General features: G+C 42.3%; 1 protein-coding gene across 14 annotated transcripts in view; it reads left to right on the forward strand.

The window, feature by feature from the left end:
- The window catches only part of NEDD4L (NEDD4 like E3 ubiquitin protein ligase), a 397256-nt gene that overhangs the window by 310933 nt on the left and 67780 nt on the right, over positions 1-18543 (forward strand). For 11 of the 14 annotated variants that reach the window (XR_008314599.1, XM_053288369.1, XM_053288370.1 and 8 more), the window contains 4 exons: positions 1598-1730; positions 3320-3496; positions 11314-11388; positions 13720-13779. Coding sequence is in view for 13 of the 14 variants with exons in the window: in XM_053288369.1 (XP_053144344.1) it covers positions 1598-1730; positions 3320-3496; positions 11314-11388; positions 13720-13779 (445 nt within the window). In the remaining variant the exon portion in view is untranslated. The remainder of the gene's footprint in view (positions 1-1597; positions 1731-3319; positions 3497-11313; positions 11389-13719; positions 13780-18543) is intronic. The other 3 variants (XM_053288373.1, XM_053288366.1, XM_053288368.1) reach the window with 1 other exon arrangement.

Below are 18543 nucleotides of genomic sequence, written 5' to 3' on the forward strand. Positions count from 1 at the left end.
ATTTGCGGGGGTTCCATTCCTGCCTGGTTCTGCGGATAATGAACCGTGAATAAAGAGACGTTAACCCTATTGGGGGGGTGGGGGATTAGGTTCCTAAGCACTCTTCAGTGTGCTAAAAATCACAAGGAGGGTTGAGCAGAAATAAGCACAATACTTGCTCCCCAGCAATGTCACCCAAATTCCAAATCCTCCCATTTTTGGCCTTTTTCTGTTTTGGGTGGGGGAGAAAAGAGCCACAAATGGTATTACAGAATGGCACCAGAAAATGATGCCAGAAGTCATTTCCGGCCACTTGGGAACCGTGGATAGGCGAAAATAACCCTATTTTTGCCCCACATTTAAAGAAACCTGCTCTTTATCTGATCCCTGTCCCATAACTTGTGTCAAAGTTGTCCAGCTCCTTGGCTGTAAAGTTGCACCCGTCAATTAAAATATAATCAATTACACTGCAGTCTGGCAACCTTCTAAACTAGCTTGCGTTCATGATTGTAGGGGCAGGACTTGACAAATCCCAGGTGCAAGGAAGCCATGGTGCATAGAAATTTAGGTCTGGCACCTAGACTAGGATATCAGAGGTAGAGTTATTTAATAAAATCTTTAATTGCCTCAGGCAGTCCTGTGTTTGTGCTAAGTATGTTACTTGTAAAAAGAGAAGCCCATTTATAAATACAACGGATATTTATATACCACTTTTCAACAAAAGTTTCCAAAGCAGTTTACATAGAAATAAACAAATAAAATGGCTCCCTGTCTACCTCCAAAGGGCTCACAATCTAAAAAAGAAACGTAAGACAGACACCAGCAACAGCCACTGGAGGGATGCTGTGCTGGGGTAGGATAGGGCCAGTTGCTCTCCCCCTGCTCAATAAAGAGAATCACTACTTTGAAAAAGGTGCCTTTTTGCTTAGTTAGCAGGGGGACTCACTCTCCCGCTCTACCATGTCACAGGTCACTAAGTCTAGTAATTCTGTCAAATGTCTATTGTCTGGCTATTCTGGGGCTGGATCCTAGATCCAAAGAAAATTTGTCAACACCTATTGCAAGGATAGAAACAACGATGTGTACAGTAAAAACCTTGATAGTTCTCCCCTCCCCCCCATCCCTAGAAGAAAATGAGGGGTTCCCAGCAAGTGCAACAAAATCCTATGCATATTTACCTAGAAGTAAGTCCCACCATGTTCAATAGTGCTTTTCCCCTAGAAAATATACATAGGATTTCAGCCTTAGGTGCTTTCCATTTCAGTTCTGCAAAATAAAGTTTCTTATTAAAGAAGCAACAATAAACATCCACCAGAACAATTAAACACCCTTTTCTTCCAGCCACAGTTTGGCACTGGCTAGAAGACTTTATTTGCTTTGGAGCACAGACTGATCATTTTTAATTTAACTTTTAATTTAATTTAACTTTGACAGAGATGCAAAGAAAATTTGTCACTTTGCTGCCTTTGTTAATAAATATCAGATACACAGGGGAGGTTTTTATAGGCCTTGCAATAGTGTGTTTTAAAAAAACATTTTGGTGTTAATTTAGCAGCACTTGCTATGTGTTGTACATGCTTCCCAAACTCATTACTCTCTTGTCAACACAATATTTTAGGGATGTGGCATCTGAATCAGACAACAACATTAGACAGATAAATCAAGAGGCAGCCCACCGAAGGTTTCGATCCAGGAGGCACATCAGTGAGGATTTGGATCCAGAGCCTTTGGAGAGCGGAGAGGTACCTGAAGTATGTACAGGACTTGAAATGGCCTCTTCAGTGTTATTTGAAGTGATTTTTATGGACAATTCCTCTATTGGAATCAAAGCTTCCAGACAAATGTGTTTGAAAGGAGAAATTATAAAGATTCCATGCAAGAGGTTTAAGGGAGGAAACCTTCCTCCAGTTTTAAAACCCCTGTTGTCTTTGTTCAGTATTGTTAAATTTATAATACTATCTTTCATTTAAAGGAGGCGGGGAGCAACAGTAGTCTGTCGTAATAAATATCTGCTGCTCCTCAATAGTCTTCCTTTGTGAATAAATACTAATGTTAATTGGCGAATAGAAAAGCTTAATAGTTCATTTGTGTTGATTTATTGATTATTTACATATGTGACTTAGACTGCAATCCTCTGCATGAATACTTGGGGACCTGAGAGCAGTGGATCTTACTTCTGTGTAAACATGCACAGAATCTCTTGAATTTCAAATAATTTTTATCCTGCATCTCTGTTAGCCATAATCAAGCAACTCACAAATTGCAGCAAAACATTATAAAGCAACATCTATAAAGAAAAACAACCATTCAGTACCACCAGATAAAAGAGCAGTACAGGGAGGGGTTCTGAATGCTTGCACGAGCAAACCTGTTTAACCAAGTGGTTAATGAGTGGATGAATTGAAAAGGTGGGCAAGCAAGCCACATGGTGGCATGTTTTGAGGTTCCACTGCATGGGAAAATCCACCCCTGCCCCTCAGAAAGGTGACCGTGACTGACTCAGACCAACAGCTCTCTGGGGTTTCTGACAGGAGTTTTTTCAGAGTTTTTTCCTGGAGATGCCCAGGATTGAACCTGGGACCTTCTGCATTATAGACAGATGCTCTACCATTGAGCTATGTCCCCAACCCCAAGAATACAGATGGAAGAAAGGGGATGAGAAGGAAGGTACATATCTTCCACAGCATCACATGGCAGGAAGTCAAACCATTAAAAATGTGCATTCAAAATTTCTCTCCAATTCAGTTCTGGTTCAGACATGTTGAACCAGATTAGGTCCATTTCATGCAGAAAACTCTTTTTCTTACAACTTAACTTTCTAAAATGCAAAAAAGAGACTTTTTTCTTACTAATAAGATAAATATGGCAGGATAGGAAACAAATTAAGTAAAATATTAATCCTATAATTGCAAGCCAAATGCTTGATTAGTGAACTAGTGATTTTGAACTGGTTACCACTTTTTGTGTTTAGGGATTCAGTTCATGTTCAAAGGAACCAACATTTTTTTAGATTCAGGTTCTGTTCTAGTTCAAAGAAAGAAAGAAAGAAATATTGGTGCAGCTTCTTGTACCTTTTCCTTTAAGTCCCAATGCTATGGGATTTTGTTCTGTAATTTCACAATTGCTCTTTCTGCAACAGTATGTTAAGAGCAAAGCTGATTGTCAAATGCTGATCATGTTGTAAAGAATCTTAAAACGTACATATAACTTCTCTAAGTTCACTTGATAAGCAGCTTTGCTAAGAATGTACACATTACTTGAAATGAGAGTGTAGGGACTTATGGCAGAGAAACTTGTTGCCATCCTGCATATTAACCACAGATCTTTTCCTTTTTGTCAGCCTTGGGAGACTATTTCAGAAGAGGTGAATGCAAGCAGTGATTCCTTAAGCCTCTCCTTGCCACCCCCACCTGCTTCCCCCATCTCTCGGACCAGTCCTCAGGAGCTCTCTGATGAACTGAACAGAAGATTTCAGATCACTCCTGATTCAAATGGGGAACAACTCTCTTCTATGATTGTAAGTAACTTTATTACTATCCTCCCTAGTATGTCCATTTTAATTGCTGAAATTCTTATGGAAGTTCAGGATGTTTTACACCCACTGGTTAAGGTACTCAGTTCTGAACTGACTGTAGCCCTATACTTGAACCCAGAATTGAATTCAATGTGAAAAGATCTTAAAGAATGCTGCGATGGATGGATGGATGGATGGATGGATGGATGGATGGATGGATGGATGGATGGATAGATGGATGGATGCTTAACTAAAGGTCAGAAGGTACTAGAACTCTTCAGGAAGTTCCAATGAACAGTCCTGCCAGGGGCTGGATGGGCCAAAACAAGCTCAGACATAATCCCTCCAAGACTGAGTTGCCTTTGTTTACTCCTCGATCTGGCCAGTTGCCAAGTCTGAGTCTCTCCCTGGATGGGTTTGTGCTGCCCCTGAAGGAGGTGGTCTGCGATTTGGGGGTCCTCTTGGACTCACGGCTCCTGCTTGAACAGCAGGTGGAGGCCGTGGCCAGAGGTGCCTTTGCCCAGCTTCGGTTGGGCCGCCAGTTGTGGCCTTATCTCAACCAGCAGGCCCTGGCAACAGTAACTCATGCCCTCATCATCTCTCGTTTGGATTACTGTAATGCGCTGTACCTGGGGTTGCCTTTGAAGACAACCCAGGAGCTTTAGTTGGCCCAGAATGCAGCCGCCTTCCTGCTTATGGGCGCTAGGAGATATGATAGTGTGACACCTCTCTTGCGGTCACTGCACTGGTTATCTATTTGCTTCCGGGTCCAATTCAAAGTGCTGGTACTCACCTTTAAAACCCTTCAGGGCTTAGCACCTGTTTACCTTCAGGACCGCCTCTCCCCACCAGTCCTGTCCTGTCCTGTGAGATCTTCTCAGGTTGCCCTTCTTTCAGTCTCAGAGAGGTCCATAGTACTAGGATCCATGGAAGGGGTTTTTCTGCTGCTGCCCCTTCACTTTGGAATTCTCTTCTCCCCCCACCCTGCCCTGATTCAGTCTGCCTCCTCCCTTTCAGCCTTCAAAGCCTTATTGAATACATTTCTTTTCCGCCAGGCATTTGCCCTTCAAATCTAAAATAAAAATAAAAAATCTCGGATGCTGTTCTTGTTTTGTACAACACCCTGAGTTTGTGGACTGGGCAGTATATAAAATCTTAAAGAAAGAAAGAAAGAAAGAAAGAAAGAAAGAAAGAAAGAAAGAAAGAAAGAAAGAAAGAAAGAAAGAAAGATTACTCCTAGAGAGCCTTAGCTTCCCCTATTTACTGCAGAGTCTGGATAAGGGTGTCTGTTACCTTACTTTAATTAAAATTGGATCAATGAGGTTACAATCTAATCCATGCTTGTTTAGATGAAGTGCCATTAAATTCGGTAAAGTGCATAGGATTGGGTTGTATGTATTCTAAACTTTGCTTATGTAGAAGAGACACTCATTCAAAGTCTAACTTTCAGTAAATGTTTCTAATAAAAGACTATAGCAATGGTGGAAATGTTTGAAAGTGCTTCATTGAGAAATATATAAAGCAGCAGGTAGAAACTGCCATTTTTCAGTCTTTGCTGCTATTTTAGTACATAGATATTCAGATATATAGGATTTTAATCATTTGTGCTCACAGAAGCATTTTAAAAGACCATATTTCCTTATTGGATGGAGCTGAGCTCTGTGGGTCAAAATAATCAAAGGCTATAACTGGATATATCATGTGGGGAGCAACAGCAAGAGAGAGGGCATGACCTCACCTCTTGTCTGTGGGCTTCTCAGAGGCATCTGGTGGGCCATTGTGTGAAACAGGATGCTGAACTAGACAAGCGTTGGGCTTGATCTAGCTGGGCTGTTCTTGTGTGCTCATGATAATATCATAGTGATAAAATTTGAGTAATTGAGAGCAATCAGTCAGTTTTTTTAGGAGTGTTGAGTCTTTTCCCTTAGCTCATCAGTTGTGTTTAATGGGCTATGTTGAATATGGGCAGGTAACAATATCATGGGAGAGAAGGTTGGTTATTTTAATTGAAGGGAAAGAACAATTGTAAACACTGAATGGTACATAAGAACACAAGCATATCACAGTTTAATGGGACACCTTATCAGCTTTCCTTTGGATGTTCAGGAGGTAAGAACCCTAAATATGGAAATGTTTTCATTTAAGCGCATCTTTTAAAAATATTGAGCAAATATGCATATTGTATGTAAAGATTACTTGAAAGTCAGTTGAGAATGAAGCCCTATTTAAAAGGCTATCCCTATGCATGGCTCCATGTAGAGGTAGCTGGAGATGATTGTGTTCACACAACTGAGGAAATGCTTTCAATAAATGCTTTCTGACACCATCAAAGATTACTGTAGTGGAATACCGGCAGATCCACATAAAGCATTTCTCACATCATCATTGTGGCAATCGCAAGCTAGCTTGATATGTGAATCATTTACAGACTATTCACCTAACTGAGTCAATTCTATATCCATCAAAGAGAAGCAAGTAGGGCTGTGATAAGCCTAGCGTGCATTTCCTATTATTAATGCTTATCATGCAATTTGGTTCTTGCATGAATCAAACTGTCCTGTCAAAGGGCCTTGATGATTTTGAGGATTTACTCACAACCTGTCTGAAATAATTATTGAGGCTGTTCACACAAGCAGCTAAACCCAGGCTTGGGGAGCCATGCTAGGGTTTGGCTGTCTGTGTGAAGTGCTGGGGTCGGAGCCAGTCCTGGCGCTGCCTGGCCCACAGGCCCGAGTTTTTAACCTAGGCTTTAACCCGGGGTTGTGTGTGTGCTCAGGCTGTGTGCAGATCACCCGACTCACGCCAACTAGTGGCCAACTCATGGGAGAATCCCCCAAGGCACTGCCCTGCTTGCGTGGTGGAATTTGGAATTCCTGGAGGCCAGGACTCGGAGCAGCATAGATCGTGTGGGCATGCCAAAGAGATAGTTGGTCATCTGCGGGGACAGCACGTTAATCCCTGCCTCCCCCACCCCCACCGCCTGCCGCTTCACCCACCCTCACTGCCCCTCTCATGGTTGTGTGTACAACCTCTTGTTGTATCATTAATAATATTCATATGAAGACAAACATGAATCTTCTCTAGAACTTGTTGCTAAAATAAATTCTTATTTGGAGGTTTAAATATATAGTGCCCACATATTGTACATGGCCTTTAAAATATAATTTAATTTCCAGCGTTGTTAGCTCCACCAATATATAGATCTGACTTGGAACCCCTGGCAGCACATCTGGAGTGCACCATCTTCCATCCATCTGCCTTCTTCCATAACAGGAAAGGCACCCTATGGCAGGTTGCTGGTATCTTGATCCTTTCTTGGATTGCTCGGAAACTCTCTGACACTGTGGCCAGTAGTGAAGCAGGCAGCCTTCAATGAAGAAAGTGGTTTGGAGAACTGGGGCCGAATAATAAAATTCTAGGCACAAAATAAGCACCACACCTGGTATGTTTAAGGCAGGGCTTCATTCTGGCTATTCCAGGCCCAAGATGCTACATTTTGGCCATACATCCCTGAAACAATTCTCTCAACTCCGGCTTGCCTTCCTCTTCATTATCCCCAATATTCCCTGTGATTTCTGGGACTCTCAAAGGGGTACAAAGGCCAGATATCTATACCCTGCCAGACACGTTCCTCACAGAATTGGAATAGCTAAGGAACTTGGCAAGGTGGGGCTTTTCCTCTTCTCATGTGGTAGAGGAAATCTGTAGGAAGAAAATAGAGTTCTGAACCTTCCAGAGTTCTGGAGTTGTGATACTTTGGTGTGGTGATTTTGCCACTTAAGTGTCTGCTGTGTTCTACAGAGAGGGCAGGTGGGTGAAGTAGGCTGAGATGTGCATGTTTGGATTGACTTCAGAACTTCCCTCACCTAGAAATTAGTCAGAATTGTTATGATATGGATTCCTGGGTAAATTGATTAATTTGATGTGCATTGGATGCAATTCAAAAGTGGGTCCTAAAAAACAGGAGTGTCAGTGCTGGAAAGGGAATACAGATGCACATGAACAATTATTTTCCAAAGCATTGATTTGGATTTTTTTTTTTAGCTTTCTCTATTAGAAGGAACATCATTTTCACCAGCTCTGCTGCAACAAATCTTTATAAAAGAACATTCTAAAGATTATTTCTCAACTTACCTAAGGAGAATTACTTTGGAACTTGAGCAAGTGAAGTCAAGTTTAAGACCTAGCACTGCAATGGTAAGGCAGGGTTTGACAAACCCCAGGTGCCAGGGAGCCAAGGCACCTAGAAAATTAACTGTGGTGCATAGCTTAGGATATTCAGAGATAGAATTATTTAATAAAATATTTATTTGTCTCCAGCAGCCCTGTTTCTGTTCTAAGTTTGTGATTTGTAAAGGGGATAAAGAGAAGTCCATTTTCCCTTCCCCTCCACAATGTCCCTCACTTAATCTGGTAATTTTATCAAATGTCCATTGTCTGGCTCCCAAATCGTTGGGCTGGTTCCTAGATCCAAAGAAAATGTGGCAAGGCCTGTGGTAAGGCACATATCCAAGTTCCAGTTGACAAATACTGCAGGCAGAGTCAATGAACTGGCAAATGCTGCAGTAAGAATGTGCAATAGATTGCCCTCTACCATTAATGAAAATGGGAGGGCCTTGATTCTATGTATTGGACTGCATCACTGGACTGCAGTTATATTACAAGGAGACTTATTGAATTAGCCATCTGAGATATATTTGTTATAGATGAACAATATATATATTTTATTTTTTAGATGGAAATAATTATTTAAATCTATTTTTATTCATATGAACCGCCTTGAACAATTTGGGTGAAGCGGTATAAAAAATTAATAAGTAAAATAAAAATAAAATTTCTAGATATGAAAAAAAGACAGCAATAGCTCGGTGGGAGTCAGTGAGATGAAAATATCTCAGCCCTCACAGAACGGGGGAAAGGCCTACATACCTCCTGCAGGCCCCCCTGCTGATGCAAGCAATAAGAATTTCACAAGCAGTATCAAAAGTTATTTTCGTTGCTAAGCCTGTGGGGTTTTTTTGTACCAATGTTCTTTCCTTGTGGTTTCCCTTTGCCTGCTAGAATGGACAGGAATATCTTCGATTAGCTCAGGAAATGTAATACCTCAAATTCAACAACAATATTTATAGTTGGTTACCAGCATGATAGATGAATCAATCAACTGCCAAAAGGATGCACAGAGTGAAAGGAAATTTCCGCTCCAAGATGGATTGATTAAATATCTCAAAATATCTCAAAAGCCCCTTTATTTTCATAATTTAGCAGGTCAGCAATAGCAAGAAAATAAAGCCAAGAAGCATAATGAAATATCATTTGGGAGTAAGGCTGGCTTGTGAACAAGAGCAAATGTATGAACGTAGATTCACTTGTGGGATGGGGGGCAGCCAAGGGAGAAAATATCATCTCAGTAGTCCCAAAAAGGGAAGATAGAGAGCCAAAAGAATGGAGATAAGGGAATACATTTATTTGTTGGTATGAATGATGGGGCTGATAACCTGTTGCAATACCCTCCATTATCTGTCATCCTCCCTATCCAAGCTGGGAGAACAGGCTGTGATGAGCCCCTCTTGGATATGAAGGTTGGACTCAGAGGTGCCCAAAAGGGTTACTTCACCTTTATGGGCCTTGTACTATGTCCTCTCTCCAGAGGACACAGGCTCCCTGTACCATCCAGCTTCATCATCAGCCATACCCATTTTATCCAGGGCAGTTATCTACCTCTTCCTGCCCATGCCCCCCCCCTTCCTTCCACCCATACCTTTATAACTTTGTCATGAAAGCAGGGGCTCTCTTTCCTGTTCCCCAGCCCCTGTGTACCCCTCTCTCAGGTTTCCCATCTATCCACACCCTCTGCTGCCATCCCCACCCTGCCCCTGGGCCCATCTATGGCAGCATTACACCTCCCTCTGATGTTGCCGACGTCTGCCCGTCAGACATCGCTAGTGATGCAGCATTCTGCCTGCTCTGCTCTGGAGGCCACCTATTATTATTATTATTATTATTATTATTATTATTATTATTATTATTATTAAATTAATAATATTTTTTATTCACACAGTCAGACAGATGTTATTGACTGGTTTGTTTTATCCAGACATCGAGTCCTTCCCAAGGACCCGGGATGCCTGAATTTTATTGTCAATATTGTTGTTATAAATATCCTCACAAAATGTAAGCTGTTCCCAGTAAAGTTGCTTTTTGTAATTGACTGATGGTAATTTCCATGACCACTATGGTATTGAGGTGCTCTTAAGGGATTTTGGAATTGCACCTCGGGCGCCAATTACTACCAGGATTATTTTGGTGGTCTTCTGCCACAACCTTTCAATTTCGATTTGAAGATCTTTATATTTTGTGATTTTTTCTATTTCTTTTTCTTCTATTCTGCTGTCCCCTGGTATTGCTATGTTGATTATTTTAACTTGTTTTTCTTTCTTCTCGACTACAGTTATATCTGGTGTATTGTGTGGCAGATGTTTGTCTGTTTGTAGCCGGAAGTCCCATAATATTTTTGCATCTTCATTTTCTACCACTTTTTCAATTTTATGGTCCCACCAATTTTTGACAACAGGTAGCTTGTATTTTTTGCAGATGTTCCAGTGTATCATCCCTGCTACCTTGTCATGCCTTTGTTTGTAGTCAGTCTGTGCGATCTTTTATTATTATTATTATTACAAGTAGTAAGTATTAGTCATGCCTTTGTTTGTAGTCAGTCTGTGCGATCTTCTTGCAACAGCTAATTAAGTGGTCCACTTTTTCATCTGCACTTGCTGTTTGTTGTTGATTTTTCTACTTTTACTCTTATTGCATTTGTTCTAAGTGCCTGTATTAAACCCTCTGTTTCTTTCTTCAAGTTGCCATTCTTCTTCTTCTTCTTCTTCTTCTTCTTCTTCTTCTTCTTCTTCTTCTTCTTCTTCTTCTTCTTCTTCTTGATTCAATTTCTATACCACCCTTCCAAAAATGGCTCAGGGCGGTTTACACAGAGAAATAACAAATAAATAAAATGGATCCCTATCTCCAAAGGACTCACAATCTAAAAGGAAACATAAGATAGACACCAGCTATAATCACTGGAGTGCTGGGCATGGATAGGGCCAGTTACTCTCCCCCTGCTCAATAAAGAGAATCACCACGTTAAAAGGTGCCTTTGCCAAGTGGATGCTTGCTCCACTGCACAGCATCTCTTGCCTGCCTCTTCTCCAACCCCAGCAGGTAATGGGGTCTTTGGGGCAGGAGTTGGTCGCCACACAAGTGTTTTTCATTCTGTATATTCCAATCAGGGTTTATAGCTATCTTTTTTGAAGTTAATAAGTGAGAAATTGTAGTAGAGGAGAGGCAAAAGACAGCAGCACATGTTCTCCCATACTTCTCTGTTTGGTTTGTTTAAATAAAGTAAGCTCTTTTAGCAAAATACTGTGGAACCAATAAAATATATTTTTGATTGCATACCAAGGCCTTGTAAATAAAAACCCAACATGTTCATTTCTGGAGTTTAAACGGAGGGGGTGGAAGAAGGGAGAAGAATTTTAAAAAAATTAAAAAAAATAGCCTGACTTCCAGTGTTCTCTAATGTTTTTCATCTGTGTGCAGAATGAATTTTGTTTTGGGCGGCAGTATCAAGGCAGTGTGCGCGCACATGCATTCAGTGTGGGGCCTTCCTAATTCAACCTGAGCGGGATCTAAAATTAACTGAGCGGATATCCAAAAACTTGTCAGCATGTGCATGCCTTAGAGGGAACACTGCTGACTTCTATTGAGTTCAGGGGAGAAATACCCAAACAATGTAAAGTTAATATTCTTTTGTCTTTTGTTTCCTTCAGCAAAGGGATCCTTCTGCACGGTTAAGATCTTGCAGCGTAACTGATGCAGTTGCTGAGCAGTCCCATTTATCACTGGTAAGCAGTTTTTCTCATTATAAATTTCGTTTTGTGTATTATTGAGTGTATTAAGTTTTTTGGGGTCTGTGGCACCCTCTCCTGTGGAAATTGTTTTAATAGTGATCCCAGTCATACATGAACTAGTGCAAAGTCTCCCAAAGTAAGGGGGACAGAGATCACAGTTGCTTCTAAGTCACAAGTGGTGGTATGTATGTATGTACCGTATGTATTTATGTATTGGATTTGAAACAAATACATTTTTGTTTCATATTGAGGATTTGTACGATGCACTTCAACATTACAATTTTCAGAGCAGCTTACAAAGATAGCAAACCAACAATTTAACAATAAGCAAAAAGCAGTATCATATTTCAGACACATTAAGCAAAAACCCAACTCCCTTGAGAAGTTCATAATGTTGGGAAAGGTTGAAGAAAAGCGAAGAAGAGGACGACCAGCAGCAAGGTGGATGGACTCGATTACGACAGTAATGAATTCACCACTGAGAAACCTTAAACGCCAAGTTGAAGACAGATCATCCTGGAGATAATCTATCTGTGTGGTCGCTAAGAGTTGACACTGACTTGATGGCAGTTATATCAATCAGTCAATCAATCAATCAATCAATCAGTAGTGTTCTGTCTTGGTCAGGTAGCCTTAGCAATTTCAGCCATTCTGAGACTTAGGCTTGGTGTTTCTCCAGTAGGAAGGGGCATGGGCATAAATAAATTTATAAGGATATGGTCATATGCAGAGTTATGTTGTGCATGAATGACCAATTTAGTGATGAATTAATTCATGTAAAGATGGCTCACTTTGAAAAAAGTCAGGAACCCCTGGATTATTGGTTGTTGTTATTTTTAATCATGCTACCAATTTCTGACATATTAAGCAACTGTGAACAACAAATTTAGCAACTATTAAAATTTGCTGAACCATGCCCTAGAGCAGAACAATTGCTATTTTCTTAATATACACCTAGGAGAAGGTGCCAGAGTTTCCTAAAAACTTGTTTTTCACATTGTTTTGCACTTTTACTGTTACTGTACAATGGTGTTTCCTGTTCTAGTATTCTTTTTGGCCATAATCCAGAGAACTTGCTTTGTATACTTTCAGGGAGTGCTCGCTTAGGCAGCACATATACTAAAATTTGAATGATACATTTGGAACAATACTTTTCAGGGCTTTAAACTGGTGTTTCTCCCTCAACAGCCCAACTAATTTCCTGCCCTGTGCACATCCACACATCAAACTGCTTTTAAAATTTAGGGGATTTTCAAAAGCAGTTTCTGAAATGGTGCAAATCTGTTATTCAAAGAAAATAAGTCAAGTGGAATAAGCCTGAAACAGTTCTCTGGGTTCTAACCTTCTATTGTGCTCTGGCTTGCTATAAAGCACTCCCCCCCACCCCACCCCACCCCACCCCCCAAAAGTCTAATTGTGACACTGCCCCGAAACTATTTTTTCTATCAGAAAAGGCTGGCTTGCACTAGAATATATTTAAGAGAGCTTTAATTTTAAATTTGCAGTCCGTTATGTAGCAGACTGCATGGACAAGAATGAATCCAGATCCCTACCCTCACCCCACACCTTTAAATGTCTATTAACTTGAGCACGGTCAGAATTCAACGAAACAGAATCAAAAATGCTGTCTGAAGTCTGGGAACTACTGACTTTGATCAAACTTCTTTGTCTAGCAAACCTGCAATAGTTTTTCTTTTTTACCAATAACACTCATCTTTTTCTCTACATGCATGCTCTCTTCTTTCATGGTGTGCAGTCCATATATTGAAGTATCATAAAGATAAGCTTTTTCCGTGAACTATCTCGTTCACTGTTGACCAAAATAAGCCATGTTGTATAATTTCTGAGTCTCACAGATTCCTGTTGATCATTTATTTGGATCTTGTAGGAAGAAAAGGAATCAATGTAATTATCCTACATTACAGCCATGGTTAATATACTGCCTTACTTGGTGCTTCAAGCCCACACATGCTTTGGGCTCAGGTGTATACACAGCTACACTGGTGTACCATCACAAAACATGACCTTATTCTGGAATTGTTGTTCAGTGATACTGCGATTACTGGCAAAAATGCTAACCAATATTTGGGATCAAGGTGCTGATTATTTCAGACTAGGCTCACATATCTACTGAATTACTGGAATGAGTAACACACGCTTCCACATTATTAGTGACTAGTAGCTTCTGCTCTTGCTTCTAAAGTTGATTCAGTGCTTTATCAAATTGTCAAAAGGTGGTTTTCTTTCCTTTTCCTTAAGGTGTGCAAATAATCCATGAGTTCTGTTCCTTATGACCTCTTAACTGTAACAATTATTATTTAACAGCCGAGCGGCCCATCTAGGAGAGCGCGTTCTTCAACTGTCACAGGTGGTGAGGAGCCAACGGTAATAAAGCCTTTTATCAAGCCAAATAAATCCTATCAGTTGGATCTTTCTCCTTTTCTCTACCCTTCTTTTGTCTTCTCTTCTTGTCAGACTTCTGCCTTGTTTGGATTAATAGGGGTTTTTTTTCTTTTTAAAAACACTCTGTCTTTGTGAGGTTTTGGTTGCAGGGTATGTGAAGTCTTTTCATTTGTGCCTCTTGTGAGAGAAATCACTCAGACTACAAATTTGTAGTTGCTGAGAAAATGTGTTTTTCCTCCAGCTAGTGCATCTGGAACTTCTTTGTCTCCTTGTTATGGAACCGTACCAGGTGCCTATTTGATTGTGCCTGTGATATGACATAGTAAGAGCCACAACCTTTCCCCTCCCCTCCACATTTATTTATTTGTTTATTTAAAAGATTTATATGCCACCATTCTTCATAAATGAATCCATGGTGGCTTACAACAAAATTCATTTAAAAAACCACAGTAGAACACATCCAAAGTCCATGCAACTTTGGAACCAGCTGATAAATTCAAGATGTATTTTTAGATCTCAAGAGGATGTTTTCCAATTTATTGTACCAAAAGAGAAGTAGACAAGAGGGGAAATGACTCTGAGGCTCTACACACAATCCATGTGTAGAGCCTGGGAGGGTTCTGCGGGGAGAGTGGGCTTAATCCACTCTCCCCGCAGATGAGCAGACGCTTGTTGCTGGGCAGCCAGATCAGCCACCCACACAACTACTGGCTCCGTCATGGAGCCAGTAGGGGCTGCAGGGATAAGGGGCCGCCTGGCCTCCGGAAATCCCAGGATGCCCTGCATGAGTGTGCAGGGCATCCTGGGGAGACCCCCAACACTGAGAGGCTCATTTTAGCCTCCTAGTGAGGGTCTCCTCGCAAGTCTCCTCACGGCATGGAGCCGCACCATGGCGACTCACTATCGGGGAAGCGGAGTTAGCGGAGCACTCGCTCCACTAACCCCATTTAAGGAGAGGGCTTCTTTGGTGGGCTAGCTGCCAGAGAACCACTGGGCCCACCCGTGAGCCCAGTGGTACTCACGACAGGAGAAAACCAGGCTGGGTTCCTTTCGCCCGGTTTTCTTCCATCGTGAGAATAGCCTCTCTGTGTGCTGTGTACACATGCAGCAAAATAAGCATTAGGGCAGAACATGCTCCCCATACACCATAATTGACTCCAAATGCCAAGGAATTGGCACAGCTTTGGCTCCAGTCTCTTGGAATTTGCATGTAAGTGAATACTGCCCACTTGCACTAGACCTAGATTGCTACAATGTGGCAGGTGGGGGGATGAAAGACTGAGCTCCAGCATAATTAGGAATGTTGGGTGGGGAACTCTCAAAGTAATTGTCAGAAGGAAAAGGACCTCATGGTCCTTCTCTAGGGTCAAACCCCACATCACAAGTGATAGGGATGATATAAGCCCAGCCAGTAAGCAGAAATCAGGAATGACCAGAATCCATTCCAGTTCATTGTGGTGGGTGGGGTGAAAAAAACAGGAAATGACAATCCTGTCAAGCAGTTGATCCTTTTGGCCTGTGAGAACCTAAACTACCCAGAGCATACACAGTTTCCTCAAGAAGGTTTGGGGAGGCAGTGAGTAGAGAGTCCTTGAAGAATCGTCCTCACACTTTGACTGGGCAGCTTATTTATTTATTTATTATTTTATTTTATGCTAGTTAGATAGATAGATAGTTAGTTAGTTAGTTAGTTATTATTGAATTTATATACCGCCTAGTATAGAAATCTCTAGGCAGTGTATCTTTATAGATCCCTCTTACAATAGCTTCCCCAAAGATCTGGAAATGGCTGGGTAGTCTGTGTTAAATGTAACAGGAGCTACAACAACAGCTCGTTGACTGGTGGCATGTTCTTTCTCCAGCAATCCCTAAACACACACTCTTCAAATATAGCAGGAAGCCATGCTTTCCCACTCATGGGAATGAGCTTCTGCAAGCCTTTCTCATGAGGGGATAGGAAAGGTTTTTATTTCTGCTTTGAGCCAGCTACTTAGCTCAAAGGACTGTATGTAGTTAAAAACTGTAAAGCTTTTCTCTTATCAAGATGAAGTGTTTTGCCTTCCCAGATCCTGGCAGGGCAGTGGGCATTATGCTCCCATTCCAGTGCCTTTAATGACTTGCCCGTGCAATAATCTTGAAAGTGAATCTGTGAGGCACGCTCTCTTATTTTGTAACTTCTATGCTGATGTCAGAAAACAACTAATAGTACCTCTACTTGCCAGATTCCCTGTTAGATCCACATATTATTACATAAGTAGCTTCATAGCTAATAGGCTGCCTTGGGTCTCCTTGGCAATAGCTAAATTTCTGGCAGCTGCTGTTAAAATCAGAACATAACTGGCATGTAACCTGTAGGCAATGAACTTCGGGGGCTGTCCAGGGTTGGGTGGTGGTTGTTTTGCTGTTAGTACTGCTGGCTGTAATGTTTTGTATTTAATTACATTACGTTGGGGCTATTCCCACGAGCAGCAAAAATTGGGCTAGGAGAGTCTAGCCTGATTTTTGCTGCTCATGTAAACCACCGGGCTTGCAGGTGAGCCTGGTGGCTTACAAGTGGCTAGCCCACTTCGGTAGCCCGCCCCTTAAACCAGGTTTGCGGAGCAAGCACTCAGTAAACCCAGTTTTAAAAATTGTGAGTAGGCGTGGCTCCACGCCTCGGCTACTTATGAGTAGACTCCCTGGCCGGGAGGCTGAAAAGCAGCCTCCCAGCTCGGGGCTCTCTCCAGTATTCTCCAGTGTTCAGACTAGTTTGTTGGGCTATGTTGATATGTACTTTATTATAATTTAATTTAATTTAATTTAATTTACAGCACAACCACAAGTTATTTATGCATGTTAGTTATAGAAACTTTAAGGAATGCAGTTAGCATTGATAATGGTACTGATATGAAAATGGTATAACAGCAGAATCTGAAAGAAGTTCTGCAATTTTTCCCCCAACATGGAAGTCTTGATTTTCAAAAGGAAGTTCAAGATTGTACTGTGAACTCTGCATTGCTGCTCATTTATCCTTTAGTACATTGCTATATTTTCATTAAATTTCTGAAAGAATGAAGCTCTTCTCATGATTGGTGAGGAGAGCGTCTTCTGGGTCTGCGGGGAGAGCGGGCTTAGCCCACTCTCCCCGCAGATGATCAAAAGGCAGCCCTGGGCAGCCAGATCGGCCGCCCACACAACTGCTGGCTCTGTCACAGAGCCGGTGGGGCCCCCGGAAGTTCCTGGATGTCCCGCACAGGTGCGTGGGGCATCCTGGAGAGACCCCCCAAGCCCGAGAAGCTGCAAGCAGCCTCCTGGTCAGGGGTCTACTCATGTGTTGACACGCACAGCAGCAACACGTGAGCAACCAAATGAGGTTAGCGGAGCGCTCGCTCTGTTAACCTCATTTAAGGGGAGGGGGAATAAGGCAGGCTAGCCGCCTTGGGAGCACCGGGCTCGCCTGTGAGCCTGGTGGTTCCCACGATCCCTGGAAAGTGGGCTAAGCTCCCTTAGCCCGCTTTCCACTGATCATGGGAGTAGCCTCAATGTTTCATTCATATAGATCTACATAGCTAGAGGGTGGAGATGAAAGAGTGAGAGAATGAGTGAATTTCTGAGTCACAGGGCTGCACAACCTCAACCCTCCCGCTGCTTTTGGACTACCACCTCCATCATCTGTGGCTGATGGGAGTGTAGTCCAACAACAAATGTTGGGCTGAAATCACAAAGCCCTACTTCATGGGTTTTAATCTTTGTGTGCATTTTCAGCTATTTGCAAGGGCGTAGTGAGGTTCCTGGCCGCCCCGGGTCAAGCTGCCAAGGCCTCAGAGTGTGCTGTCCATGCCCCTTCCCCTATCATCATGCCAATGTAGGCAGCCTGGCCAGCACAAGGAACAAGTGCATGGCAGCCCCTCATACTCACCAGTTGGCAGAGCGCTTGCTCCTTTGCCTGGATGCTTCTCCCCCCGCCCCAAGAGTGCCGGAGAAAAAGGAAGTATCCAGCTGGCTGCTCTGTCGAATGGAGAGGGTGCGGGGCCGCCACGTGTTTGTTTCCCATGCTGGCCACACCCCTTGTGATGATGTAGGAGAAACGGGGTAATGCAGGGGGAAGAGGAGGTGGCTGGGGGTGCAGTAGCATCCCTAGCGGAAGAGGGTGGGTGCAAAGCATGGTGGTGGGGAGAGGTAATGGAGTGTGGGAGGCGGGATGCATTGATGACCCTTCCCCCAGGGCTCATGATCCAGGGACATGAAATGAAATGTGCTTCATTTCCCCTACACACGTGGCGATTTGTAAAGCAAATAGTTGATTCGTAGCTGCTGTGTACTGGGGAGCTAATGGAATGCAGTTACGTAGGCCAACCCACAATGGACTATATTGTTCACTGGGCAAGTTTAATAGTATTGTACAAAAATAATGGCAAATGCAAGTTTTCTGTCCCCAGCACCTCCATACACCTTCATGTTACTGCTGAGGATTAAAGTTGCAGGACAAGATAGTAGAGAGATGGAAGGACTCAGGAGGGGGTCAGTATTACATCTTGATGTAATACTGATTAGAAACAGAAACATCATCTAATAGATTGACCACTCCTAGTTATAGTTATGCACTCCTAGTTCCCCTGCTAACTGGGCAAAGAGGCACCTTTTAACGTGGTGATTCTCTTCATTTAGCAGGGGGAGAGTAACTGGCCCTGTCCACCCCCAGCACAGTACTTCCAGTGACTGTTGCTGGTGTGTGTCTTAAGTTTCTTTTTAGAATGTGAGCCCTTT

Source organism: Hemicordylus capensis, chromosome 2 (genome assembly GCF_027244095.1).
Source record: "Hemicordylus capensis ecotype Gifberg chromosome 2, rHemCap1.1.pri, whole genome shotgun sequence".
NCBI classification, from domain to species: domain Eukaryota; kingdom Metazoa; phylum Chordata; class Lepidosauria; order Squamata; family Cordylidae; genus Hemicordylus; species Hemicordylus capensis.